This window comes from Calidris pugnax, unplaced genomic scaffold, assembly GCF_001431845.1.
Source record: "Calidris pugnax isolate Ruff unplaced genomic scaffold, ASM143184v1 scaffold70, whole genome shotgun sequence".
Lineage (NCBI taxonomy): Eukaryota > Metazoa > Chordata > Aves > Charadriiformes > Scolopacidae > Calidris > Calidris pugnax.
Window position 1 is genome coordinate 1,417,642 of NW_015090862.1, and position 27,776 is coordinate 1,445,417.

The 27,776-nt window shown below is 38.3% G+C and overlaps 2 protein-coding genes across 3 annotated transcripts; one reads left to right on the plus strand and one right to left on the minus strand.

The window, feature by feature from the left end:
* CHRNA3 (cholinergic receptor, nicotinic alpha 3) lies at positions 1–8,768 on the plus strand. The gene is made up of 6 exons (XM_014944730.1): positions 1–299; positions 2,319–2,458; positions 2,535–2,579; positions 3,683–3,792; positions 5,283–6,294; positions 7,574–8,768. The coding sequence occupies exons 1-6, from the start codon at positions 245–247 to the stop codon at positions 7,700–7,702; spliced, it is 1,491 nt and encodes a 496-aa protein (XP_014800216.1). The 5' UTR covers positions 1–244; the 3' UTR covers positions 7,703–8,768.
* On the minus strand, positions 6,394–27,708 carry CHRNA5 (cholinergic receptor, nicotinic alpha 5). Of its 2 annotated transcripts, XM_014944732.1 has the most exons (8): positions 27,565–27,708; positions 17,442–17,593; positions 16,629–16,673; positions 15,124–15,233; positions 13,342–14,173; positions 11,154–11,183; positions 9,146–9,198; positions 6,394–6,831 (listed from the first exon to the last, which is right to left on the minus strand). In XM_014944732.1, exons 1-7 carry the CDS (start codon positions 27,680–27,682, stop codon positions 9,175–9,177), a joined length of 1,311 nt encoding a protein of 436 aa, XP_014800218.1. In that variant the 5' UTR covers positions 27,683–27,708; the 3' UTR covers positions 6,394–6,831; positions 9,146–9,174. The 2 variants fall into 2 exon arrangements, with proteins under 2 accessions (XP_014800218.1, XP_014800217.1); XM_014944731.1 differs by lacking the exons at positions 6,394–6,831; positions 9,146–9,198 and having other exon boundaries at positions 10,863–11,183.
* Positions 27,709–27,776: the final 68 nt, after the last annotated feature.

The window sequence follows — 27,776 nt, forward strand, 5'->3', positions numbered from 1 at the left end:
TTTGCCTGCAATGTATTTGCTGTTTCGTGTGCTCTGACAGCCTGGGTAGCTAGAAAGGGGGCAGCACAGCAAACCTAATGGGAGCTCACTGCGCAGAACTGCGTTCAGGGTCCTGCCGTCTGCTGCTTCCAGGCATTTCACGCATCGGAGGAGCAGAGCTCTCTCTGCTTCCCATGCTCATACAATCCTGGCAGCCAAGCTCATCTTCAACAGCCTCTGTCGACAGGCAGTAATTCATCACACCATGGAGAGCACGCACGCTCTCCTTCTAACTGCTGCTGTTTGCTTTCTCTGTCAAGGTGAGTGATCCTTAATTTGTTTATTCTTTATTGGTCAAGGGGTGGGAGGGTGGTTTGAAAAGGTGAACAGGAGATGGCTTTGGTGGAAATTATTTTTGAGAAGTGCTGAAGCTCACTCCAAACTAATGGATAAACACACAGAATCCCAGTACGGCTCTTTCGGTTGCACAGTTTGTTGTTGGGGGTGGGTTTTTTTTATTTTCCTCATGTAAAGTAGTTAAGCAGTCCTGATTCAAGATGCCAAACAGGACACACAAAGCCATTTTAACATTAAGAAGAGAAAGCACCTTACGTGTAAAGGTGTAGGTTTACACATTGTAGAGAAGACCACAAGAAAGTGACAATATTAAACAGCTTTGAGTATGTGCTGCAAACAGTGCACCTTCTCTCTGCAGATATGGGAAGCACCAAACATTGAAATAAAAAAAACCCCAAAATTAATGTACTTCTCTAGATACGGCACATGCGAGATTTAATTAGAGTGCTGGTGATATGAAAAAGGCTGCGAATTTGGGATTGACCATAATAGAGTCGTTAAGATCTACATTTAAAATTATTTCCCTACAAGATCAGTGAAATTCAGTGAAAAGATCTGAGAGGATTTATTCCAGGAAATCTTGATCTGAGAGATATGAGACATCAATAAATAATAAGGGCAAGGCTAGCAGTAAAAAAGTGTGAGAGAAATGGGTTCATTTTTTAGTTAGCAAGTTGGCTTGAATGATTTCACTAATCTGAAAATAAAATTGCCCCTCAAATGAACAGGAGAAAGGGAAGAGAGAAAAATAAGAAAGAGGTTTTAGCTGAAAACAGTTTCACATGAGGGGGACCCTCTTGTCCAAGGGAGAGGGGAAGCTCTTAGAAAGATCGTAAAGTAACACCTGCTTTGTGAAACACAGATCAGTCACCTGCAGATACTTCTGCCTCACATCTCCTTCTCTACTGTCTGGCAAAAACTAAACGTCCTTGCAAATCCCTGTAGATGCATATTTGTGTTTCAAAGGAACTGCAGAGTATGGTCAACAGGCTTCAGTTCTATGCCTTTGCAGAATTCACATAGTGTCATCCATAAATAATAAAACAGGCCTAATTTTGTTTTTCATTTGGAGTGCTTGAGGATGTGCTGTCCAGAAGACAGTTTAAGAGAGAGTCCCTAAAAATATAAGGCCATTGGCTTTTAAATAGTGTCCGGCTGTCAGGATGGCTATTGCCTAGCTACTTAGCTCCAAGAGGAAAAACGCAGTGTGAAATACAGGCTCTCACACCTCACCCCAAAACAGCTGAGAGACCTTGTTGCTTAAGAATTTCAGTTTGCAACTTTTCTCTTGGCCACAAGGCGCCATGAACAGCAGTTATCAGTGGCAAAATGGACAACAGGAATAGATCCTAAATACAAATTACTTAGAATAATAAATGGATAATTAGCACAATATTTTGAATGTGCTGGAAAGTCTTTGAATATAATGGTTAATCAATTTTTAATCCCATTTTTTTATATTTTAACAAGCAGGCTGTTATCATTGCTATAATCATACAATCATGACTCAGGCTAGAAAGCAGAGTTCTCATTTCCTGGGAATCTTCCTTCTGCAAAATGCCCTGACAGCTTACCAGTGGCCTAGTCTGTTGGGTTACACTTTTCCCTTCCTCTGCTCCACAACCCTGCAGCTTTGGCAGGTCAAGGGGACTAGACCTTTGAGGGCAAAGTGCTTTTGCACCTCCAGTTCTTCAGTAGCTCCCTGAAACTAATTTTTGAACCCACTTACAGAGATGTATGCGAGACAAACTGTCATAGTGTTACCTCTCATTGCTCTTCTTCTCCCAGCCTAAGCCAATGCCAATCATGACACACTACTACCCACTTGGGCAAGGCTTGGCCTCTCCCCACACATGTCAGGGATGCTGAGCAGCTAATTACACAGCCAGACAGGTACCAATAGGAGCACTGAACCCTGCTCTGGCACCCAGATGGGGTGCTGCCACCTCAGAGGCCGCTCACCCCGCTGTGCCCTCCTGCAGGCTGTGGCGGCTCCGAGGCCGAGCATCGGCTCTACGCGGCCCTCTTCAAGAGCTACAACCAGTTCGTCCGCCCCGTCAAGAACGTCTCGGACCCCGTCATCATCCAGTTCGAGGTGTCCATGTCCCAGCTGGTGAAGGTGGTGAGTACCCACCCTGACGGGGTGCCCGAGGCAATGGGAGGACCCGAGCTGCTCCAAACACCCCTCTCTTTTCCAGGATGAAGTCAACCAGATAATGGAAACGAACTTGTGGCTGAAGCACGTAAGTAGAGCTTGCTGACAACGCACACCGACCCACCTCCTTCCCAGCGCGGGAAGAGCCGTCCGCGGGCTCCCGGGAGCACCGGGCTCTCCAGGCCGCCCTCCCTGGGGCAGGGCACGGCACAGGCCCCGGGGCTCCATCGACGGCCGCCCCCCTCAGGGCCGCTCTGCCCGGCGCGCTGCTGCCCCCTAGCGGCGGCGGGACGCCTGAGCGGCCGGGCCCCGATCCCCGCCCTGGGGCAGCTCCCGCCCCGGGCAGCGGGAGGCCAGAGACACCGCCATCACCGGCCCTTCTGCCTCACCCCTGCGGGTGCCGCAGCGTTTAAATACGGGCCTGACTCGGGGCGTTAAACTCGGGTTGTGGGCCGCCAGCTGCAGCCCCAACCCTCCCAGGCGGCGTATAGCCCCTACATGCTGTGCTGCTGCTCAGAAGCCTCCCGAAGGGACTGCCCTGGCAGCCACTGGCGCACAGAGGACGCAGCTCGGACCAGAGGCTCTGCACAGCATCCCTTTGCACTGTCACCTCTCGGAAACTGAGAGCAAACCAAAAATGTTGGCTTCACTTAAAAGGGGCTTTAGGCGTTAAAAATGCAATTACTCCCTGTTGTAGTCAGCTTAATAACCAACTTAATCCCTGGTTTCAGCTTAATATTCAACTTGGTTAAACTGGGGTTTAACGAGCCCTAGTGACCAATGCTGTGACACCCTGCAGCTCTCTCTAACCCAACATCACACCCAGCACCAGAGCCTCCCCTCCATTTGTTTTCACCATCTCACAGACATCTGTCTTTTTGAGACCTAAATTAGCTGATTAAATCCTAACATGCTCTGGCAAGAGAGTGTCATTCCCTCTTTCACCTCATTGCAGCTACTGAGTAGACATTCTTGGGACATGGAGTCACACACATCTAAGCCATATCCAGACCAACAATCTCCACGTGAATAAACACCAGACATACATGTTTGTAAGGAAACATCTAATCATTGATAGTACCCAAAATAAAACAACCCTCAAAGTGATACGATAGCATTTGGTTTGAGCCTAGTCCACTGAATTTCGATTTCCTCACAAACCTAACACAGACTCATTTCTTCCACGATCAGATCTGGAACGATTACAAGCTTCGGTGGAATCCAGCGGACTATGGAGGTGCCGAATTCATCCGAGTACCATCTGGCCAGATCTGGAAGCCAGATATTGTTTTATATAACAAGTAAGACTCTTGCGTATTTATCTTCTTAACTCAGGAAGAAAGAAGCTGATGTTACTAGTTTAAAAACAACAATCAGCAGCAGGTTCACTGCATTAACTGAAAAAATCCTGCTTTTCAGCACACCCTTGTCCCACACCTCCCTATTGCTGTACTCTCCTCCATGCCATCTACATCAGCATCACTGGGCAGGAGCCAGCTCCCAACCTGGAGCTGAGAGTGAGCAGTTCCAAGTGAACTTTGCTCCTCCCCTGCACAAGCCCCCGCTTTTACTATTATTTTTACCACTGTCTACACAGAAAGTGGCAAGAAATTCCCTTAGACTGAAGAGTTCTTGTCTGAGTCAGACCTTTAACTGAAAAAACCTGCAAATTCTAGCTTTTTAGCAGTTACATTGTGTCAATTTGACACATTTTGACACAAAATGTGTCAATTTGACACATTTTACAATAATAATGTTGACATATAAAAGCCACAGGTGAAGTTTACTTTGGTTGTCAGTTTCTGAGACTGTGAGAAGCCAAACCATGACTAAAGGTATCCTTCTGCTCTGCAGGGAAGTAGCTCCACTGAAATGGAGTTAGATACCCCGAACTTAGGAGTAACCAAAACTTAGGTCTATGGAACAACAGCAATGATGCACCTTTTCTAACTGTGGCCTTAAAATTTTAAATTACCTTTTTAGTTTTTTCATATAAACAACTGAAATTGTCACATGGATCTTATCTATCTGTTATACTTAACAAAAACCTCACCAAAGACACTTCCTATGCAGACGCACCCCAGCCTCTGCTCTGCAGGGAAGTAGCTCCAGTGGAATGGAGTTAGAAACCCCGAACTTAGGAGTAACCAAAGCTTAGGTCTATGGAACAACAGCAATGATGCACCTTTTCTAACTGTGGCCTTAAAATTTTAAATTACCTTTTTAGTTTTTTCATATAAACAACCGAAATTGTCACATGGATCTTATCTATCTGTTATACTTAACAAAAACCTCACCAAAGACACTTCCTATGCAGACGCACCCCAGCCCTAATCCCTCTTTCCATAGCCACTACCTGCACTGTTCAGACGAGGTGGAAACACCAGTACTGCAGGTATCCTCTTATCAGCCCCTGGGTTCTGAGGTGCTTCATCTAGAACAGAATAAAACAGTTCAGTTGGAAGGGACCTACAACCATCATCGAGTGGGACTGCCATTTGCAATCTCCTGTTTGCTGTTTTGAATTTGATTGCACTGAGCCATGTTATTATAAGGCAGAATATTTTTCATATCCTCCATAAAAAAATTTATACAGCTGTTTATTTCAGTTTAACTGTGCAAATTTATGACAGATGCTGACTTAGTCCTGCACATGCAATTCAGCTTCATGTCAACAAGTAATTGTTGACTTTCCCCAAACAGATTAAAGAGTTAATGTATATGATCTAAATGTATGAAACTACCTGGAGTTGTTGCATTCTAATTTTTGTTATTTTTATTTGCTTTACAGTGCAGTTGGGGATTTCCAGGTTGATGACAGGACAAAGGCCCTATTAAAATATACGGGTGATGTGACCTGGATACCGCCGGCTATCTTTAAAAGCTCATGTAAAATAGACGTAACCTACTTTCCATTTGACTATCAGAACTGCACCATGAAGTTTGGTTCCTGGTCTTATGATAAAGCCAAAATTGACTTAGTTTTAATTGGCTCTACAATGAACCTGAAAGATTACTGGGAGAGTGGAGAATGGGTTATTATTAAAGCTCCTGGGTACAAACATGACATCAAATACAACTGCTGTGAAGAGATATATCCAGACATCACATATTCTCTTTACATCAGGCGTTTACCTTTATTTTACACTATCAATATGATTATTCCATGTCTGCTGATTTCTTTTCTGACTGTACTAGTTTTCTATTTGCCTTCGGACTGTGGTGAGAAGGTGACGCTCTGCATATCAGTCCTTCTATCTTTAACAGTGTTCCTCCTTGTTATCACAGAAACCATACCTTCTACTTCCCTGGTAATTCCCCTTATTGGGGAATACCTCCTTTTCACCATGATATTTGTAACTCTATCTATTGTCATTACGGTGTTTGTACTTAACGTGCACTACAGAACACCCAAGACACACACAATGCCTGTGTGGGTGAGAACCATTTTCTTGAACTTACTTCCCAGGATCATGTTTATGACAAGGCCTGCCAGCAACGAGGAGAATAACCAGAAGCCAAAACCCTTCTTCACTTCTGAGTTTTCAAACTTAAATTGCTTCAACAGTTCGGAAACCAAATGCTGCAAAGATGGCTTTGTATGTCAAGATGTGGCGTGCAGCTGTTGTCAGTATCAGCGAATGAAGTTCTCGGATTTCAGTGGCAACCTTACAAGAAGTTCAAGCTCTGAGTCTGTAGATCCTCTGTTTTCATTTTCAGTTCTGTCACCAGAAATGAGAGATGCTATCGAAAGTGTTAAATACATTGCAGAAAATATGAAAATGCAGAATGAAGCAAAAGAGGTAAGAACATATTTTACTATTACACAAACTGCAGGTAGCATTGTGCCATTAGTGTATTTTGTAAGAAAAAATGATCTCAAAAAAACCCCACACCCCTCAGAAAAAGAAAAAAAGGACAACACAACACAGACCATTATTTTATACTAGTAAATTACCCAAGCTGTTTTACAGACATGTGCAATTTTGAATGTAGGTAATTTTGGGGAGCAGCTTTGTTGCACAATATTGTCTTTATTGACAACACATATGCTGAGTGAAGCAAGTTAAGGCAACCAGTGCCAAGGAAACATACCTGAGTAGCCGTCCTATGAGATTCAGAGTGAGGATACTCCAAGTTATAACCTTAATAGTGGAATTTGCCGACTCTAAGCTTTTAGAGTCTCCCTCTCACAGTTTACTGTCAATAACAGAGTGTAACAATGAACATCCTTCACAGTGATGAGATTGCTTATTCTTCTGCTGCTGCTGAGTAAAGTGCTGTAGCTAAATGAGACAACTGCTGCAAGATGGGGTCCATCACCTTTCATAAAACTGCATCTTGATGTAATAAAAAAAAAAGTAATTAACATTTTCTTCTTATCATGTTCCTCAAACATAGTAAGAGCAGTAGCCACACCACCACAATGATCACTGAATTTAAATCCTCTGAGGATGGCACTTAAAGCTCTGTTTCACCATAACCAAAATAACTTCATTTTAACTTTATTTAGAATTACTTGGTATAGAAAATCTGGAGTTGTTTTGGGTTTAAGTCTGCCTAAACAAACAAGCTGTAAGCTAAAAAGCGCAAAATTTCAAAACCAACAAATGCATTATTCATTTATATGCATGACAACAATCAAATTTGAGTACTATGTAAGAAGCATACCAAAAAATTATATACCAATTAACCTTCGTTGTTTTACATACTGCCTAAAGACCAGTAGGAGCAGTCTGTTTCAGTAAAGTTTTCTGGACAAAGCTGATCACTTAAGAATGTAAGGCTTTTCACTTTCATTTTTAGCACACAGAAGAGAAGTCATATCTCATGAAGTCCAGTGTCTAGGTGAATGACTTTTTGTATTTGAAGAAGTAGCTTTTGGCTTTGCCACAAATAGCATATTCAAATAAAGCTTCTTCAAGACGAATTAATGTGTTAATGAAAACAGAGATATGCAAGTTGTGCATATATGAAAGACATATGGAAAAAAACTGTGCTTCCCGTATAAAATAGTACTAATTGCTACTGCAAGTTACTCATCTAATAAACATGCCTACTTGCTATTCATTTATTTTTCAGATTCAGGATGACTGGAAATACGTTGCCATGGTAATCGATCGTATTTTTCTATGGGTTTTCATCCTGGTATGTATTCTAGGAACAGCAGGATTGTTTCTACAACCTTTGATGGCTGGAGATGAAATGTAAAGATTAAATAGTAAGCTGTGAAATCAAATAAAACTTTTGCCAACCAACTCTGCACCCCCACCCCAGCACCTGCTCTCTCTTGTGTGTAGTAGAATAAGAATCCCTCTCGGCCTCAAGTGTGCTTGACCAAGGCTTTGTTAAAAATGTGAAAACGTGAAAAAAAAATAGTATTTTGAACCTTTATGACAGCTAATCTCAAAGTAATATGAGCTATGCTTGACAGCTACTTTTTACAATGACTGGAAAAGATGTAGGTAGTAATTAAACTTTGTAGGAATGGTTTAAGAAGGGGTTGATAAAGGAACTGAAGATTACATGAATATTTGGAAAGACATCACAGGTTGAATACTTTGGGCTACTAGATTTGTTTCCACGAGTCTGGTGCAAAGTCTCTTCAGATCATAACAGAATGTTCTGGGAATAAGTTCATTCTGAGCTCAATGAATGCCCTCATGAGGATGAAATATTTAGGAAGCACACATACCAAATTGCTAGAATTGCAATGCAGACATTGCCACCTGGTGTATAAACTGACTCAAACAGTGGGAGGAAAGGACCATGGGCGGGTTTCTTACAAAGAGAAAACAAATAGGTAAATAATAGATGATGATAAAGCAACATAATGTAAACTCTGTGCATCCCAATATCCCAATGTATGAGAAGACTGTCAGAGAAAACAAGCTATTCAAACCTAATAATGTTTAAAACTGTGTACAAGTAAGACACACACTAAGATGCAGTCTGCAGGTTATGCAAAGGATCAAAATACTTTGGTAGGATAATGTGGGTACAGAAGCATCCTGTTACAGTGAATTGTTTTATGGCAGGAGAAGGCACGCAGTGTCAAGTACGCTAAAACTGCTTCTTAGGCATACTTTATTTTTTTTTAATCAGTAACTGCAGATAATTTAAGAGCATGAATAAAGAATGCAACAAAATACTGTAATGAGAAAGCATTTTGTAAAAATATAAACTGTTCTCTCTGTACCAAACTTTTTGGAAATACAGTGTATCAAGTGATGTAACATGTAAGAAAATAAAGAGAATCAAGCTGTTCAAAATTGTGCGCTTTTTTTCCATTTATTTTGACCGAGTGACAAAAACCTATATGAAGTAGCATAAGCTACAGCTCAACACATTCAGAAACAAGTTACATAAGAAAGGTCCACGCTTCTGCGCCTATTAAAATTATTTTGTTTCAGACACAGCTGACGATAAGCTGAAGACCCCAAGGATTCTAGCATCAGCTATCTTATCTGTGTTTATCATGATCAGATTGTAGAAATGACTAAAAGAAATCCATGCATTTGCAAAAAATGTGAGTTACCAGTATAAGGAGTGGGACTCCATTGTCCAATATACTGCCAATCACCTTACGACGGGCAGTCTACAGACATCATTTAACAAGGGGAAAGAGATGAGCTAATTTATACTTTTACTTACTTTGCTCTCTGTTCAGGTCAGAGTAAACTTCAGTAACTCAAACCCAAGGAGAACTATAAAAAGAAATTTTGCATTTGAAGAGGAAATAAGATATCTAAAGTATTTCTGCAGCTTCCACACAGATAAAGTCACTGAAGCATTGTTTAATCTTAGTAATAATGATGGAGTTAAAATTATGATATTAATGGATTAAATCAGATAAACTCTGCAAATTCACCTTTAAAATTAATTATGACAGGAATAGAGGAAATATGGATATCCAGTGCCAGATGTAACTGCATAAGTGAAGAGAAAGAGTGACTCCCTTCACAATCAGAATTATTTATAAACCGGTATTAAAAGAAAAAAGGCTTGCCTGGCATCATTTCCCTGCCTGTTCACTTTAAAAAGCTACACAAACCCAAGAATGTCCTATAGGTGAAAACAATTTTAAATAAATACTAAATTATATATAAGTTATGACACAAGCAATCAGTATTATAGTCAGTACACTGCCAAACAGTGCTATTCTATAGGAGATACGAGGTGGGGTGGGAGGGAGGAATAAGTATCCATTTTCCAAATTCATAACCACTATAAAAACTTATATTAGCAAAGATACCACAATTTACACTAAACCTCTCATCTAAATATGTTACTATTTATGCAGTCATTTAAGCAAATAAAAACTTCCCAAGACCTGCTTTATCTTGGCATTACTGTATTAGCCCTGCAGGATGCAACTACATTATGCAATACACTCATAAAACTTTGGTGTAGGAAAACCCCCACCTATTTTAGAGTCTCTACCAGAAATAAAGCTTTTAAGAAAGGTGGCATTTATGTTTTGATAGAGTAATTTAGAAGTTGCAAGTTAGTTTTTAACACGTATAGAAAGCTGTAAGTCCTCGCTGCTTAGAGTCACATACAGTTCTATAAGCAAGAGAATCTATTAAAGGTAGCTTTCTAAGTTCAGTGTACCAAATGTGTGCAAACTTAATCATCTGTATTTGATTACAAAATTTAATTCTGAGAAACAAACAAAGGCAGGAAACAATTACCATGTTTGCAACTAACATACTATATCAAATTCTCCATCAAGAATAAAGCAAGCTAAATGTTCCGGTCCATTAGAATACTTGTGCAACTTGGGAACTCATTTAATTCTCTTTGCTTTCCTTTCCATAGCTTAGATATTGAGATATTGATATACATATATCCTTTAGGCATTTTAAGGCTTACTGTATTAAATGTTCATGTTAGTATGATAGAATTAACAAGGTTTTAAATTTAGCAGCAAATCACACTGAAAATATATAAAGGCAAACCATAGCCAAATAGCTATTTTTACTTATATGTTAAATATATAGGACGTTTAACTGGTATTTTTATTATTATTTTAAATTTACTCTGTAGAAACTTTATACTTCTACAATACATTCAAGAGAGCGGATTAAAATTCTCCTTTGCATACTATAGTAAATTGAAATAAGCAACTCTACTGTGTACCTGCAAATATTTAATAGTCAATATCATCATTTACATAGCAATGTAATAATCAGACTACAGTGATCATCACTAAAAAACTTTAAATCCTTCGATTTCACAGTAGGTGTCAGTGTATACTTTTTTGACATATCATACATGCAAGTGTTTGAGAAGGTCCTTTTAATTCTGACCTGATTTAGAAGTAACTTAGCAGACTGGCAATAAGCAAACTGATTTCTATGTGTCCTACAGATGCCAAGCTTTAATATAAACATAATTTTCTGGTTTGGGATTTTTTTTTTTTTTTTTTTACTCTATCAGAAACATGCCTACAAAGAACGTGCATGGAAATAGAGCTACTGCAAAACTCCTTAGAGCTGTATTAGCAGCAGATAGATCCAAAAATGTTTTATGCATTTGTACTGCCTATATGTGTAGGTACTATTATACTTGCCCATTTATGAATAACAGGAATAAATAACACAAGCGATCCAATAATTGAAACCAGAAGAAAAGCCCATAAGAACATTCGATCAAGCACCTGAGCAATAAATTTCCAGTCTTCAACAACCTAAAAAACAAAGAGCGTAAGAGTTGGTCAGTATGTGCAAGAACAGGTAAAAATACAGTACCAAACCCTGCAATTCTTAATTGCTTTAAAGCAGACTTTTTTCCAATTGGGTCCATTTGGTAACCCCCTTTAATAACTTCTTATAATTACACTATAAGCTGCAACAGGAACAAACTTTCCCTCTAAGAAGATTGGTAAGCTATTTAGACCCATACTAGATTTTAATGCAGAAACTGACCCTGAGAAGCACTGAACAGAGACTAAATTGGTATGCAAATTTCTAACATACTGCAGGATTTAGGATTCATGCCACAGCCTCATCATAAAGTGGCATTTCTGGGAAGGAGCTACAAGGAAAAGCCTCTGGCTGGGACACACACACACACACGACACAACCCCAAACCCCAAAATCTCAACCCCTCCCCCCTCAAAACCAAAGCCAAAACCACCCAAACCAAAACAACAACAAAAAAAATAACAGTAGACAGCAGCTGTTGTGGCTGTGAAGTTACTGCTGCACAGAACTCAACCCCTCAAAACCAAAGCCAAAACCACCCAAACCAAAACAACAACAACAAAAAAAATAACAGTAGAAAGCAGCTGTTGTGGCTGTGAAGTTACTGCTGCACAGAACTACACACTAGGGTGAATACTGACTGTGCTTTCAAGATTATTTTCCTTGTTGGAATTACTCACATCTGTACACAGTTTTGCAAGTATAGCAGATAAAACTGTGAGAGCAAACTAAAATCCTGCTGAACAATCCTATCCTGTCTTTGATTTGAGCTGGAGCTATCCACATTTTCCAAGCCTACTGCTTCCTAAGAGGCAAGGCTACAACAGAACTAACTGTGTAGTTTTAATTAACAACTTTTTCAATTAAAGCTCGCATTCTCTGGATCCCAAATAACAAAACACAAGTGAATCCCCACTCAGCTCTATATTAAGTTCTGAGGTTTAGAGTAACAACATTACACCTGAAAAACAAAATACTTATCACCTCTTTTGTCACTCACAGTCAAATAGAGAAAGTACACTAAACACCAACCCTTGATTTACAGGAAATTACGCCTTTAACAGCAAACTATTCTATTTGTGTTGTTTATACAATGCAGAGGTATTAGATGCTGTTTTAACAATACAGTAGATACCTGTATTAAAAATCTAGACTGGATCCCTTATGATAATGTCAGAGTCAAGTCCGAATAAGGTACATGAGAGAAGTTAGCTTACTCCTAGCTAAGTTAGAAGCCACCCTACTCCTAGACTAGCATCTGAGAACACGCTCTCAGCAACTGATAACTTTTGAAGACAGTAATTTCTGTATAAATTAAAAAAAATTCAGGCCTTGCCATCAGAAACAGATAGCCGTATCATGAGACCATACAGCACACTTCTATATTTCTACATTCGCCTGAAAATAGCATTTCCGCCTCTAATGTTCCAATGGTGCTAGTTTAAAAAGCACAGAAAGAAAAAGGATTCATAATGATCTTACCCAAATGGTGTAAATATCCATTAAGGATAGTTCAGAACTGAAAAAAGCCTTTGACATCTTTTGATATAATTTAGAGACAAATAATAATAAAGCTAGAAGAGAACATCCAAGAAGGCACCTAGGCCATGTTTGATCTCAGCATAAAATGACTAGCGTACAGCCATAGTTTGTATTCAAACTAATACAAGTTAGAGCATTAAAAATTGTTTTTATTTGGAGTTAAAAGCTGCAAAATAAGGCTTAGCAGTATTTGTTCTGAAAATGTAAGGCAATGCATTTTTCAGATAGCCTTCAGGTACAACATTAAAATGAAAAACACCTACTTCTCTCAGCAGCACTGTAGGGAACAGTTACGGTACATGCTCTTGTAACAGACAAGTATCTCTGAGAATGTACAACTAATAATATGCACTTCTACTAGAAAGCAAAAAGCTTTAAGAACCCAAGGACTGTATTTTATCAGCCCAGTATCTCTAAGAATTCTCAGCATTGTACCATACTTGTACTTCTTTCCAGTGGAAATAATTACATGGCTTCCCGTCAGGCGAAGAATTGGAAATCCCATAGCACACATTTAATACGCAACTGCTTAGCAAACCATTTCTTGGTTTTCTAATTTCCAGTTTTACAAAATCAGCACAATATGACTAACACACCCACCTCACGAACTTCATTCTCCTTCATAACATGCCTTGTAATATATCGGATAGAATCTAAAGCTGCTTCCAAGGTGTTCCTAGATGATTCTGATCCATTTGTATTTCCCGTTTCCTCCTTCTGAGCAAAGTACCTGTCTACATGACTTCTCATGCAGAGCAGCTTGGGAAGTTTGTGAAGAAATATCTTGCGAACCCAAGGTGCCATAGCGTTGTGTGTAGAGGAAGAGCGATGATGAATATTGATAGCAAAGACAGTTATCACAATGGACAATGTCACAAATATCATAGTAAACACCAAGTACTCTCCTATAAGTGGGATAACTTTAGAAGATGATGGAATAATCTCTTCAATAACTAGAAGAAAAACAGTCAAAGATACCAGTACTGAAGTGCAAAGTGAAATTTTTTCACCTTCATTTGAAGGCAGATAGAAGACAAGGACAGTTAGAAACGAAAGCCCAATACAAGGAATAATGAGAAACAACGTGTAAAAAAGTGGCAAACGTCTAATTATAAATGAGTATGTAACAAAAGGATACCAGCAGCATCCATCAGTCCTATTTCCTTTGCTCCCTGTTGCAGTCACTATTTCCCATTCTCCATTATCAAAAAAGTCCCTTTTGTCAACATCATAATCTTCAAGAATTAGATCAACCTGTGAGCCATCGTAAGTCCAGGAACCAAATTTCATAGAGCAATTTTGGAGGTCAAAGGGGAAGAAGGTTACATCAATAGTACAAGAACTTTTGTAGTTTGCTGGTGGAGTCCAAGCAATGGTGCCATCGTATTTCACCACAGTTTTTGTAGGTGTTCCCTCAAAACGTCCATCTGCACTGAAAGAAAATGAATATATGCATACAATTACAATGGATGTGTGTTTTTAAACATAAAAATATGGGTTTTTATTGTCACGTCAGCTGTTTATCCGCTTTCCCCTTCATAGCCAAAACTTTATATTATGTTAATAGTCAACATTTTTTTTTTTTCTGTTAAAACCGAATCTCACACAGGTAAACAGCTTTGGAAGGGTGAAGAATATTTTGAAGTCATTAAAAGATCTGTGCAACTTTCTGTGGTCCAGTGACTTATGAAAGGATTGTAAAAATCCTGACCTTTAGCAGCATGACCAAGCTCGTGTGTTTCTATTGGTAATACAGCATAAATACCTTTCAATTTGGCCAAGTTATAATTATTGAAGAAACAAAAAAGTCATGAAACAGGTAAAATAATATTTGTGTTCTGCCTCCAAGCTTGAATTTACAATCACTGCAACAGCTTTTTTTCCTGACTCAACAAGTCAGGAAATGTAAAAGCATTATATATGCACCCAAGTTGAGCAGAAGGTTAATTCAGAAGTTATTGCTTCTGAGGTCTGTTAATTCTCAAAAAAAACCCAATCAAAAAACCAACAAAAAGCCTTACAGTTGAGTGTACGTAATTTTAAATTCATGCTGAATATGGCTTAGAACAGCATGAATTAGTTATTTCCCTCCCGTCACTCTACACTAGTAGTTTGTGCCCAGCACCGTGCAAGACATTGTTTTGTAATTTAAAAAAAGAGTTAACATGAAGAAATGGAAATAAACTCTTCAAAGATACTAATAGCTCCACACAGATGTAAAGCACTTAAGCAAAATCCATCTGCACTCAGAGGCAAATTCTTCCACACATTCTTAGCTCTACTAAATGTACATGCACATCTATCCAATGAGCCTTCCAGAAGCAGCTGGGATTGCTTAGTTAGAAAGCAAACGTATTTCATATGAAAAGATTAAAATCTTACTTGTCATACAACACGATATCTGGAATCCAAATAGAATCTGATGGGACACGAATAGATGTTATTCCAGCATAGTCTTCAGGATTCCACCTTAATTTTACATCTATCCATTCCTGGGGATACGAGAGATGTAAAAATCATTATTATTGTGAAACTAAGCAGAGCAAGACTGGATGAAAAAAGATAACAAGGGAATTAAAAAAACCCAAACAAATGGCTTCTAAAATTGGCATACAACAGCAAATTTCCTGACCAGACATCTATTTACCTCATCCAATATTGGCTTTGTTATAAGACTCGACAGTATTTCTGTACAGAACTTAGCATCTTAAAATCCTTTTTCAGAGCATGTGTACATAAGTAAGAGCTATCATAATGTATCAACAATTAAATTTGAAAAAAGTTTGTTCTGACTGAGTATCAATGACTTTGGAAGCTCATCAGAAGCAATTTAAACATTTTCATCATAAAAGATAAATCATGCTGCAACACATGTTGTTTCTATTTCTACCAGCAACACTAAAATAGCACCATTAAAAGCATAGTAGTGATTTGGTAATTTTATACTTGAACTCACGAGGAAAAATTCAAGTTTCTAATGATTCCCCATCACACAGAATTTTAAATGCATATTCAGGTCAGTTTCTATTTTATTTTAACTGCTTCAACTGCAACAAGTTCTGCAGAAACCATTAAGAGGGCACAAAGTGTTATCATTGATATATTGGCATCTCATACTTGCTGAGTAGTCTCAAAGTTTTCCAGAAAAGAAATAAAAACTTTGCCTGAAGTTACAGTTACTGGAAAAGAAGGAAATGGGAAGCAATGGGGGGGGGGGAAGTAAAAGAAGTAGCCCAAATGAAAATAATTTAGTAAGCTAGTAAGTATAATCAGGGTCTGCAAACATTTTTCTAAGTTAAATCAAGAATGATTTATGAGCAGGATTTCTCAAGTTAATAGTGGCCATTAAGTTTAGCACTGGATTTTGATTATTATAAAGCTCGAGGCTTTTTCTTGACCATAAACAAATATTCTTAGAAGAAAAAAAGTAGGTCTTCATATCAAGCATATACAACTTCAAACCTGAAATTCTTCAGTGATGTTTATCCAATAATCCACAGCAAAAAGATCTTAAAAATACTGTGCAGCAGACTACACAAACCCGTACTTTTCTTAGTATAGTTTTTGAAAGAAAATTTATCTACTGAAGCAGTAATTTCTATGGTTGGATACAAGCAACTTGATGTATTAAATGGCTGTGCAGTGCATTATCAGATTTCTTAAAATTAGATATTTTTTTTATTTACCTTTGTTTGTTTTAGTTTTTTAAGAGTTTTAAAACAATTAATCCTTTAAAACATTTCCAAGGACATTTTTAGATACTATGTAAAAAAAATCTGTGCAAAACATAAGTTTTTTTCATTATACAGTTAATTAGAAAAGTTTATTCCGACTTTTGACTTGCAGTTACTAAGCTTCAGAGTTCCTCATTGATATTTTACACATACCTGCTTCAACCAGACATTTGTTGTCATCAATTGATTTTTCTCATCCTATAAAAATAAAGCATATTTTATGAAAAAAAAATCTGCATAGTATGCTCATAGTAACTAGCTGCTTTAGTTCAGAGATCTGTAATTTAAAATACAAAATACACTTCTCAATGCATTCCAGTCACTGATAACTATGTTGATATGAGAACTGCTTAACTATATTTTATTTGACTGTATTTTATGCAGTCTTACTCTTTTTCTATGGAAACATAGAGGAACAGCCAACACATGGAAGAAAAACTCTGATGATAGCTATGAACAGTGCATTCAATTTGAAAAGGATATTCTGAAGTGAGTAAGTATCAGGGGGAAAAAATAATTTGGTTGATCTCTTTTACATCACAGGTAATGCCAAGAGATAATCTTCATTACTATGGAAGTGAAGTTGAAGGCTTAGAGGGGTTTTTATATTTTGCTCCTTAACGGTGGAGAGAAGAGCAGTATTAGCAAGTATTTCTGAATTTTACAGAAATTACATTGAAAAAGTTTAAAAATACATAGTTTTCCCACTGAATAAATAACTTAAAACATAATTCCCTACACTTAAGAATCACTCACTTTTTTTTCTAAAAATGCTACTAAACATAAGAGCCATTTGTCTTTCTAATCATTTCTTCATGCCCCCATCTACAATGCATGTTTTTATTATGCTGATAATTTCAGCTTTAGCATTTAAGATAAAATACGCACAATTATTTTACATGACATTATGTTCCAGAATTTTAAGAATTAGAGAAAAAAGTAAACGAACTTATTTACTATACGTACCACATCTACTAGCTGAGAGATCGCAAGGCCAAATTTTATTTTTATTGTGTCATTCAAGCGTTCCACTGGACGAACCCATCTTTGATAGTCTTCAAATAAATGTTTAAACAAACGATCTTCACTTTTAGCAATAAAAGAAGGTTCAGATACACCTATATAAAAAAAATAATTTATTAACATTTGTCTAAATGAAGTGCCCATCTGCATTCCTGTGCCAAAAGAGCTACAGCCATGTTAATGCAGAGTTAAATTTCTCATGTTATTCCCTTTTCTCTGGAAGCATGGCTGGGGTCTTGAAGAAGAATTTTACAAGATTACCTGGTTTTATTTACATCTCCATACCACTATCACACTTTCAAAATCTATGACTCAAGAACATTAAGATAATTATAGTAATAATAAAGGCAAAATGCACTTATATAATTCAGCCGGTGCCATATTACGGATTCCGTAATTACGGAAGTCATCTAAAATTGAAGGGTTATCTATGAGGGATTGAAGTTCTATCGTTCTAGAACAATGTTGTTTTAAAAACCTACATCTACACTATACAGGTCTCTAGTATACTGCAGAACTTGCACTCCAGTTCAAACCATTAGCCTCTTCATGTTTTATGCATTATTTATTTCAATGTTTGGTCACATCTGTGATGTATAAGCTTTGCAGTACTTGTAGAGCACTTTTTCCCTACAGTGTTTTGTATTTTAAACACGTGCCAATATATTTACCAGTCTATCCTCTACCTAGTCTAACGTTATATCAACTGGAAAGCACCTTTCTAGTTAAGTAATAGTATACATTCAGTTACTTCTTTTTCATAGTTCTCAAGGATTAATTTCAATGCCTAGGGACTGACTTATGACCTGAAACAGCCAAAAATCTTTGTATAGTACTGTAGACACAGAAACTGGAGGCAGAGAACAGCCTGGACTTTTCAGAAGAGATATGTAAGTTGTCCCAAGGTACCTCATCAAGCAATCACTGTCCTTTACCTTTGGGAATCCACAAAAATAAATAAGTTTTTTATTAATGTGGTCTCACTGAAATGTATCAGTAGAAACCTTGCTACCTACCCAAAATAAGGCAAAGTTTAAGGTCTCTCCATTATTAGAGCCCATGCAAAGAATTATTTACCCTAAATAACAAGAGAAGGACAAACTTGGGGAAGATAAGGAGACAGGGGAGGAAAAAAAGTCAAGATCAGTGTCTAGCTAAGTAACTCGATTAAGAACAGCTTTCAAAGGCAGCGTGAAAGACCAGAAGAAGGCCACAGCCTCAAGAAGCAGCACAAGCTACACACATCACCTTGAAAGGAATGGGTCCAAAACGGGTCCCCAATTCCCAGAGAAAAGTCAAAGCAACCACCGCAAGACATGAACATATGCTGTAGACAAAGATTTTTACTACTCACCGAAGAGATTTAGACTGACAGAAAATACTGGTGTAAAAAGGCCTAATAGTTATTATAGTCAGTTTAAGGGACAGAGTAAACCAAAGAAAGATGTTCACAATCATCTCTTTTAATGCAGATTTAAAATATTATGCCATTACATAAATGTATGGCACGACCTCTCGAGAAGCAATGTGTTCACTAACAGCATCCATCTAAAAAAAGATGTATCAGAAACAGAAAAGCACCAGAGAATGTCATAAACTGATTAAAACCAAGGACAGTCATCCATACAAAGAGAGATTTAAAAGATTAACATTATTTTGTTTGGAGAGGGAGTGACCGTAACAGAACTAGATAAAGTAGTGAAAGATACATGCAGAAAAAACACTGATGGCATTTAACCTCACTCATAAAAGAGGGTAAAGGAAACAAAAGCATCAATTAAAGGCAGTATAATCAATTTCTATTTGAAGTTCATTACCATCAACATTCGGTAAATCAGAGATTATTAGACACTGAAGTGGACTAAAAATTCAGAATTGCCTGGGAGTACTAAACTGTCCGTTACATCAGGTAGCATCATACTTGCATACGGTATCAGTTCTCATTTCAACACAAATTTTCAAATCTACCTCAGAATTTGATCAACAGTTTGATGGCTTGCATTCGTTGCAGAGACTTGGCTAACACCGTTTAAGCCATTAATTTAGGTGAACCTAAGCTAGTTCTATGTGACTACAGCCACTGCAGCCTAGACAACTAAGGCAATGCAAGTTTTCAATTTCCCTTCCATTCATCAACTCTTCTGACAGCAGTGGCTTTCTGCTGCGCTGCAAAAGGCTGCATTTAAAGATCCTTCCTTCAAAACACGCAAAGCACTGCAGAGCCCAACCACAAGAGAATTCCCTGCCTTCTGCACAGCAGGTTTGGGGCAGTTCAGTAGAACTATTGTTACGAATACTAACTGGATTTTCTCTATAATTTGATAGTAGGAGCAAAAGCGCAATGTAGCTTAAGGAACAGGATCAAAGTGAGAGCAGCAGGGCTCCTTTTCCCTCCAAATCTTTCCATATGCACTAACATGCTGCAGAATGGTCCTTTTTGCAGGCCTGTCATCGTTTTATCCCAGCTGGCAACTAGGACCACGTGTCCATTCACTCACTTCCCCACAAGCAGGATAGGGCAAAGAGGGAGAAAAGGTGAAAAAACCTCACGGGTTGAGATAAAAGCAGTTTAATAGAACAGTAATGGAACAGAAAATAATAAAGGTAACAGAATATACTAAATAAAGTGGTGCTATACAATCGCTCTCACCACCCGAGGATCAGTGGCCCACCCCATCCTGAGCAGTGATTGTGGATTCCTGCCGCCTGGCCAAATCCCCTTTCTATACTGAGCAGGACGTCTATGGTATGGAACATTCCTTTGGCCAGCTTGTCCTGTCTAGGCTCCCTTTCACCTCCTATAGGAAACTGAAAAATTCCTTGGCTTAATACAAACATCACTTAGCAACAACAGTATGGTTTATCAACATTGTTTTCATACTAAAGCCAAAACACAGCAGCTACCAGAAAGAAAATTAATTCTATCCCGGTTGAAACCAGGTTAAGGCCAAATCAGCATTTGGGTTTTAAGACAGTTTGTCCTTCCATTTCAAAACAAATCTACCTGTTTACAGTGTATTCCATTCATTCACAAACACTTAGCAACCTGTTATTCATACACAATTTAACATCTTTCCATTTCTAGACTGTTGACATGTGGGTTGTGTAACAGCAACAAACTGACGGGCAACTTGCATTGTACCACTGAGCATATCTCAGGGGGATACACGAAAATATGCAGGAGACTGAGAATTAATGCCAAAAAGGATCCAACTGTTACACACACAAGTCACCCTCACAGCTTATTAAGTTAAAATATATCTATTTTAATGGATACCTTAGCTTCAGTGTATCCTCATTAGCCAAGAAATTTTTATTTGTAACTATACATAGATTTGCTAGTCCTGCTTTTAACAGACATTCAAAAGAACGCTTCCTGAACACACAGCTTAATTTCTCTATTTCTATATCCCTATTTCCTGAATTATGAATGGGTTTGTGTATATTTCAGCCTAACATTACAAAAAATCAAGTATTTATGAATTAGCTTTAATTACATTTCCCTTTTACAGTTACAGCTCTCAACTGAATTTTTTGTACAGTTTGAGAATGACTATGCAGCTGGGTATTCTCTCTCCATTAATTGACCTTGAAGCAACGCAGAGGCAAAGTTGCACTTTCACCATTTCTGTGTTCCTGTAAGATGACCTCCTGTACAGCAACACAGCATCTTCAGGGTACATGCTGTTTCCCGATTAAGCTTCTCTTAAAACACAGTATCTTCTCTAAATGCTAAATGGGGGTATGTTCCTTTACCACTTCTATATACTTACAGAATTTTTTTCAAACATTTTACGCTCAGACCTAAGTATACTCACTAATTTATTAAGATGACTGTATTTACTAACAATATAGTTCAACTAATTTTTTACTTTTTTTTTTCTATCACAGAAATATCCCCACTTTTCCATATTCCTGAATTATTCTGTGTGATTAATAAACTGGGGCATACCGTCTATAAAAGGCAGCCTATAAGAAGGAGAACTCTGTGAGGAGGCTGGAGATGGTAACAATATATTACAAGTCAGCAAAAATAAAATAAATAGCCACCTCTATCTTTCCATATTTTATTTAATAAGACCACACAGCTCACTTGTTATACCGACTGCATGTGTTTAATTTATCTTTTCCTTGTGTCTGTATGCTTTTAAGATTATAATAAAGGGTGTAATTCTTAGTTAATTACTGGTGTTAGCACCATTAAGGAAAAAAACGTGAACTGGTGGCAAGCAGAAAAAAAAAAGTACAGAAGAGAGGAAAAGAAGATACAGTTACTGGCTTAAGGCACCAGACTGGCTATACTGGTTGGAGAAAAGCAGAAAGAGGTTAAATTGTACGACTAGCAAGATTAACAAACAAACAACCTGGAGTACAAGTCTCATACTAAATCAGATGGTAAGAGATTACGGAAGCACTCACCCCTGCTACTAGCTCACTGGACTAAAAAAACCCTTAGATTTGTAGCCTTTGAAGGACAATCCTAAGCAAGCTTGTATTTGTGTGGCTTTATTTTTGTTGAGGTCAGGTAACTTCTGTCATCTAAATCAAAGGTATGTTGCTCAGTGATAAATCCCCCCAAAGTTGTTTACTTTATAATTACATCTGAAACTCTCCTCTGCTCACTCCCTCTCAGTGTGATTCTGTGTTCAGCAAAAAACACCTAAATCACATGAGAAAATGCTGGGTGACCGGAATTTTAATTCAGCAAAAAGGAGACAAACATTTATGTACAAAGCAGACTAATGAATTTTTAACTTTGAAGTAGTTGGAGCTCACTTTTGACAAAATACTAAGTAGAAATTCTAATTAAACACTTGATCTTGGACACAATATTTAAAAACTCAGTCCTAAACATTTAACAAACTTCTCTCATTAAAGTACTTCGGAGGAGCTACTTAGAAAAGAGAAAGAAGTATTACATGGGGCTCAGATTCATGCATAGCATGACAAAACATGTACACGTCTATTCATTGTTAACATCCACAAGTCAATTTCACTAGTGCTGCTAACAGCAGGCTTTTTAAATGCTTCAAAATGCTTCAAATAAATTACAAAAACGTTATTCTTTTGTAAAATCTTTTTTCATTGTTTCTTACTGTACCACTATGGGATGAAATGTCTTAACATCTTAATATGATTTAGCAGCAGTGCTCTTTTTATAAAAATTACCGGGGAAATATTTAGTGTTACAGCTATACCTCATGTCTTTTTCATAAATTTTTGTTTGTTTTTAAATAAAAGAACCTCACAGTCCATGTTTCTCCAAAGAATAGACATTTTTTTAACTCTATGTTCCTCTGCACTTCCTTAGACAAAGTGTCTAAGAACCACATTGGGGTTGCAGGTATAACACTGGTCCTTATACTTTAAACAGTGTAGCTGAAAGCATTTTCTAATTAATATACTTGAGTGTTAATGATTTCAGGTTTTCTTTTGATTGCTACTTGGTGCGTTTTCAAAAGAGGTCCATGGGAGAAGGGAAAGGGTCCCTTTTTAGAAGCCTAGTGTTAAGGTGTAGATTCAGAAGTAATATATATTACTAATGCAGATTTATAATCACATACGACTATAATGAAAAAGAACACTCCTAAGGACAACAAACATGGCAAAATATTCATACTTCGTAGTTAACATTAGATTAACAGTGTGCTATCATAACATATAGATTGCTATCCACAAATCTAACTACTACAAAGTACAACTAATAGTTTGCCTATAAACCAGAGGTGAATGAATACAGTACACCTGCTTTCAGTACACTAGTATATTTATAATTATTAAGATGATCCTGTGACTTTTTTAAAAGTAATACATTTTACATTATTTATAACAAATGAAACCCTTTGAAGTCTAGAAACACAACGGTAACTGCTTAAAACTTACTCTAAAAATTGTTCAGTGACCATTTTGAGAGAGAAGAAAAAAGTCTTCCACCTTTCCTACAAATTACCTTATTTTACAGTGGGCATCAGTACTTTTACTCCTTAAAATTTACAATTTTTCTCCAAACAAATCCAGTGACACCACAATATTTTGGTAGCTGGTGACAATTCTAACTACAAGTCATATTCATATTGCAGCAAACAGGAAAAAGTAGAGCAACATTAACTACACAGATCTCAGTCTAAGCCTCCCTTTATATTTTAAAGGATCTCCCACCACTACTTCATTAGGCAGAAAGAATACATAAAATGGAAGTTTTGTTTCTGTACTGATTCCCCCCTCCCTTTAAAAGGGCTTACTTTTCCTTCTATGCTTTAGCAATTGCCAACAATTCAATCACTAAGTCAAGTGTTTAGTTAAGAGTAAACATTTAGAAAGATCAAAATCATCTTTACTAGAAGGTCTGTAAATTAAAGCAGGATTACTAACTCCATTCAATTTACTGAACAAAAGTCAGAAAGGCCAGCTACTACATTCTGTGCATTCAACAAGTGGGGGTTTTTTCCCCATTTAAAAAATTAAGGCATAGCCCATCACTACACCTACAAGCATGGAAAGGGTGGCTATTCTTGATCATTTCTTGTTGCTGGCTTTTTTTTGCAAATTTGGTTTGCTTTCTTTTGTTCAGAGGTTGTCTTGTGATTTCGAAGGTTGAGATATAAAAGTGACAGCCTTGTATTTCTATCAGTGTGTATTAATACATGCCTGGCAGTTGCTTGCTGCTGCAGGAACTTTTACGATTTTTCGTTTACTCCGAGGCTTTCAAGTTATTAGAGGGATTTCTGCATCTTCTCTTATGTAGCACATCAATCTGACAACTCATAGCAAAATAAAATGACGAATTGTGGACATGAAAACTATGAAGGATTTTAAACTGCAATATTGCTTAGCACTTACCACACTACCAATATGAACAGAGGTACAAGAGCTGCACACAGAAAGCAGGGAAGTTGTTTCTTACGTTCACCTCAAATTTAAAAGATTAAAGTCTCCAGCTTGATAACTGGAATGTTGAATTAAACTAATAACTTAGCATCAAGGGACAACTGTGGCCCATATTAATGTATGCACTTACAAGTTTGATTAAGAACAGCGTAATATACTGCTATGTAGTTTGTAACTAATCAAGAAATAGGTAAGATCAACTACAGATTGATGGTCAGTCTTTAGATCGAGAGCAAACTGGAGCACAAATCACTTCTTTCTGAATGTGTGCTACGGATTCTATTGTAAATACAATATGCCAAAGAGCTTCCAGAACTCTATAGTGAAGCTATTGTCAGCAGCCATCTACAGCGCTACCGTTACAGGTCTGTGGCACAGCACAGCACAGCACTTCCCTCAGAGTTCACTGCCACTCAGTTTTCAGCAGACAGAACCGTGATCTTTTTCCCTGTCCAGCAGCTGGGGCACAGGAAAAGGCCGCCTCATGTCAGGTTGCCTCAGGCTAAAAACTGTGGTCACTCTGAAGCCAGGGGGACTTTTTCTGTAACAGATCCAGGATTTTGACACCTCTCTTTATACCACTCCTAACCATTCCATCATTTTCATCAACTGTTGACCTGTCAGTAGGGACTGAAGATGGACTGTGAAGACAGCACCGAGAAATGCTGAATGCAAGCAACAAAAACCATGCATACAAGTGTGGATAGTGCAAAGAATAAAAGGAAGAACAAGCATGTAGAATCTTCAAAGTATTTTTTAAGTATTTGCTCATACAGATTTAGAGGGTATACATCATGGAAGTAAACACAAATCCATGATGTATGTAAATAAGACCTTTAGGCAAATAAGACACAGGCCTTGGGCTCTCACAAGCTGCCAGTGAAGCCCTGGGTGCTGCAGAAGTTGCACACTGGTGTTACCTTCTGCCACAGTAGCATTTTGCTCATGCAGCTCAATTCCAGTCTCAAATACACTGTAACATATGATCCTACAGCTCAAAGAAATCAGAAACTCTGCTGAAAAGCAAACACAGCATAGGAGATTTTAGAACACATACAATCATACAAAAATCAGGTTTTACCATTCTGAAAAGTGGGAAACTATGCAAGTACATGTTTCCGCAGTTCCTTCTACAAATCAACAAAGATATTTCTTCAAAAATTAATCCTCTCGTTTTTCTTCCTAAGAACATCTGAAGAAAGCACAAAATATTTTAAGAGAAAAATCCCAAGACACCCATACAAGCAGGAGGTTTGCAGCTTCCTGCTGGGCAGGCAGAAGGATCTGATCAGTCAAACCGAGTGGAAAATGTTTGGGGTGTATGAACTCCCAAGGAAACACTGTCACAGGTAGGCAGCATGGCACAGCAGTGCTGTAGGTGGTTGTTAATCTCCATTCAATTTGTGCATTTAAGTCTCCCTTAGTTAGTTAAAGAGTCAGAGCAAGGAACAACACTTAGAAAAACAGAATGCATTTTAGATTAGCACGTATTTTGTCTTGTCAAATCAGAGTTATCCAGCATAAAGGGTTAGTTCACCTCTGGACAGCTAACTAAAGGAACACAAAATCCAATTTCAAGCATTCTTAAAGTATCATAAAAACAGTCACATCTGTAATTTACTTTTATTCATTAAAATGATTACAACATGCAAAACAATAGCTCTAATTAGGATCATTTTAACTGTATGTACATGATACTCTGATTTAGATTATTATTTTCATTTGCCCTATATTTTAATAATAGGTAGCTATAATGTTTTACATCATCTTAATGGCAAATCTCATTTTAAGAGTGAACAGTTATATAGAAAAGAAAATTTTGTCCCCACTATATACAACCAGTTCTCAATGAAGTCAAAATGGCTGGTTTGTGCCAAAAGGCAGAATTCGGCTTAACCTGACTGCAATTCCATACAGTCACATATACCATATAACGTAACATAATTTCACACAGTAGTATCTTCTGCCGTGATGAAAACCACTGCTCTTCCAAATATGGAGACGAAGAATAATCTTTTAAATCACACTTTGCATTAACAGACTGAGTTTCTACATATTGAATTAATACCAAGACATAGATACCATTTACTTTCCTTAAACCACACTTATAACCATTTTTTCAATTTTGGGCTAATATTAAAAGAGACAATTTTATTTTTCTGCTTGTAAATACTGCAGTTATGACTTCAAAACGTTTTTGCAAAACTCTTAGCAATGTACCCATAAATTATGTAAAAGCAATGCTCTGAACTAACTATTTCTAAACAATTCTTTGAAGGAGCATTAGTTTTACTCCTTTAATCTTTGTGTAATTCTATAAACACTTTAGCTTCACATGCTATTTTACATCATTCAACTCTGAAAGTTACATCCTGATTGAATTAGAAGACCGAGTCTTTTGAAGTCAAAGAAATAATGCATGACCAAACTAAGAAGAATTTTGTTATAAAATATTAAGAGGGACATTTTTATGTGCAGATGCATATTGGATATTGCAATTATTAAAATATATTCTGTAAATTTACCTCCCTACCAGCTGCAAAGAGCATGCACCACCAATCTGCAATTGCACCTCGTCTGAATAAGCGAACGGAACAAAAATTGAAAGCTACCACACTTCAAAGTGTTATATATTCATTTAAAAAGCGTAACAACTGCGTAATGAAGTGTGTGTTAGTCAAGACCAATTCGCACCCGAAGAGCCGGTGGCAAAGGCAATTTTCCCCTCATCCGTGCCAGGGGCAGCCCTGGGGAGCCCGTTTGACCACGGGCTCGGTACCTCACGTTGATTTTTTTTTTTTTTTTTTTTCGAAGTCCTGCAATCCCTACCTCAGCACTCCTCTCGACCGCCAGAACCCCGCTTCACCTTCAGATTAGCCTTATTTTACCGTCCTCTTGGCAAAAGTTGATGGCGGGGGAAACGAAGCGTGATGCGGGGCCACCTCAACCCCGGTGGCGTTTTCACCACCACCCCCCTACCCCGCAAATAACCCGCCTCGTTTTACCACACGAAACGCTCTCCTGCCACCCCCAGCTGCCCGGCAGACCCCCTGGGCTCCCCGACAACCTTCCCGCTTCCCCCGGCGGCGAGCCCCGCCACCCACCCCTCCTCAGCGGCCCCGGCGGGGCGCCCCCGCCGGCCCTCACCCGCACGGGGCCGCCCCCCGGGGTGCCTTACCCGCGTAAGAGGAGCGGGCGGTGGAGCCGGCTCGGGGCTGGCCGAGAAAGGGCGCGAAGAGGCAGGTGAGGAGGAGGAAGGGGCGGCCGCAGCGCTGCCAAGCTCGGAGCTCGGCCATGGCTGGGGCACGGCCCCCCTTGCTGCTTGAGCCCCGCGGCGCGGACGGGGCGCAGGGACCGGGCGGCGCTGGCCACGCCCCGCCGGGCAGCCGT

Excerpts from the sequence above, each read along its gene's own strand:
- CHRNA3 (XM_014944730.1), top strand. The coding sequence starts at position 245 with ATGGAGAGCACGCACGCTCTCCTTCTAACTGCTGCTGTTTGCTTTCTC. Across the intron at positions 300-2,318 it reads TGTTTGCTTTCTCTGTCAAG|GCTGTGGCGGCTCCGAGGCC; the intron begins GTGAGTGATCCT and ends GCCCTCCTGCAG. Across the intron at positions 3,793-5,282 it reads GATATTGTTTTATATAACAA|TGCAGTTGGGGATTTCCAGG; the intron begins GTAAGACTCTTG and ends TTTGCTTTACAG.
- CHRNA5 (XM_014944731.1), bottom strand. The coding sequence starts at position 27,682 with ATGGCCGAGCTCCGAGCTTGGCAGCGCTGCGGCCGCCCCTTCCTCCTC. Across the intron at positions 17,594-27,564 it reads CGCCCGCTCCTCTTACGCGG|GTGTATCTGAACCTTCTTTT; the intron begins GTAAGGCACCCC and ends TTTTTTATATAG. Across the intron at positions 15,234-16,628 it reads CAAATGTCTGGTTGAAGCAG|GAATGGATAGATGTAAAATT; the intron begins GTATGTGTAAAA and ends TCGTATCCCCAG.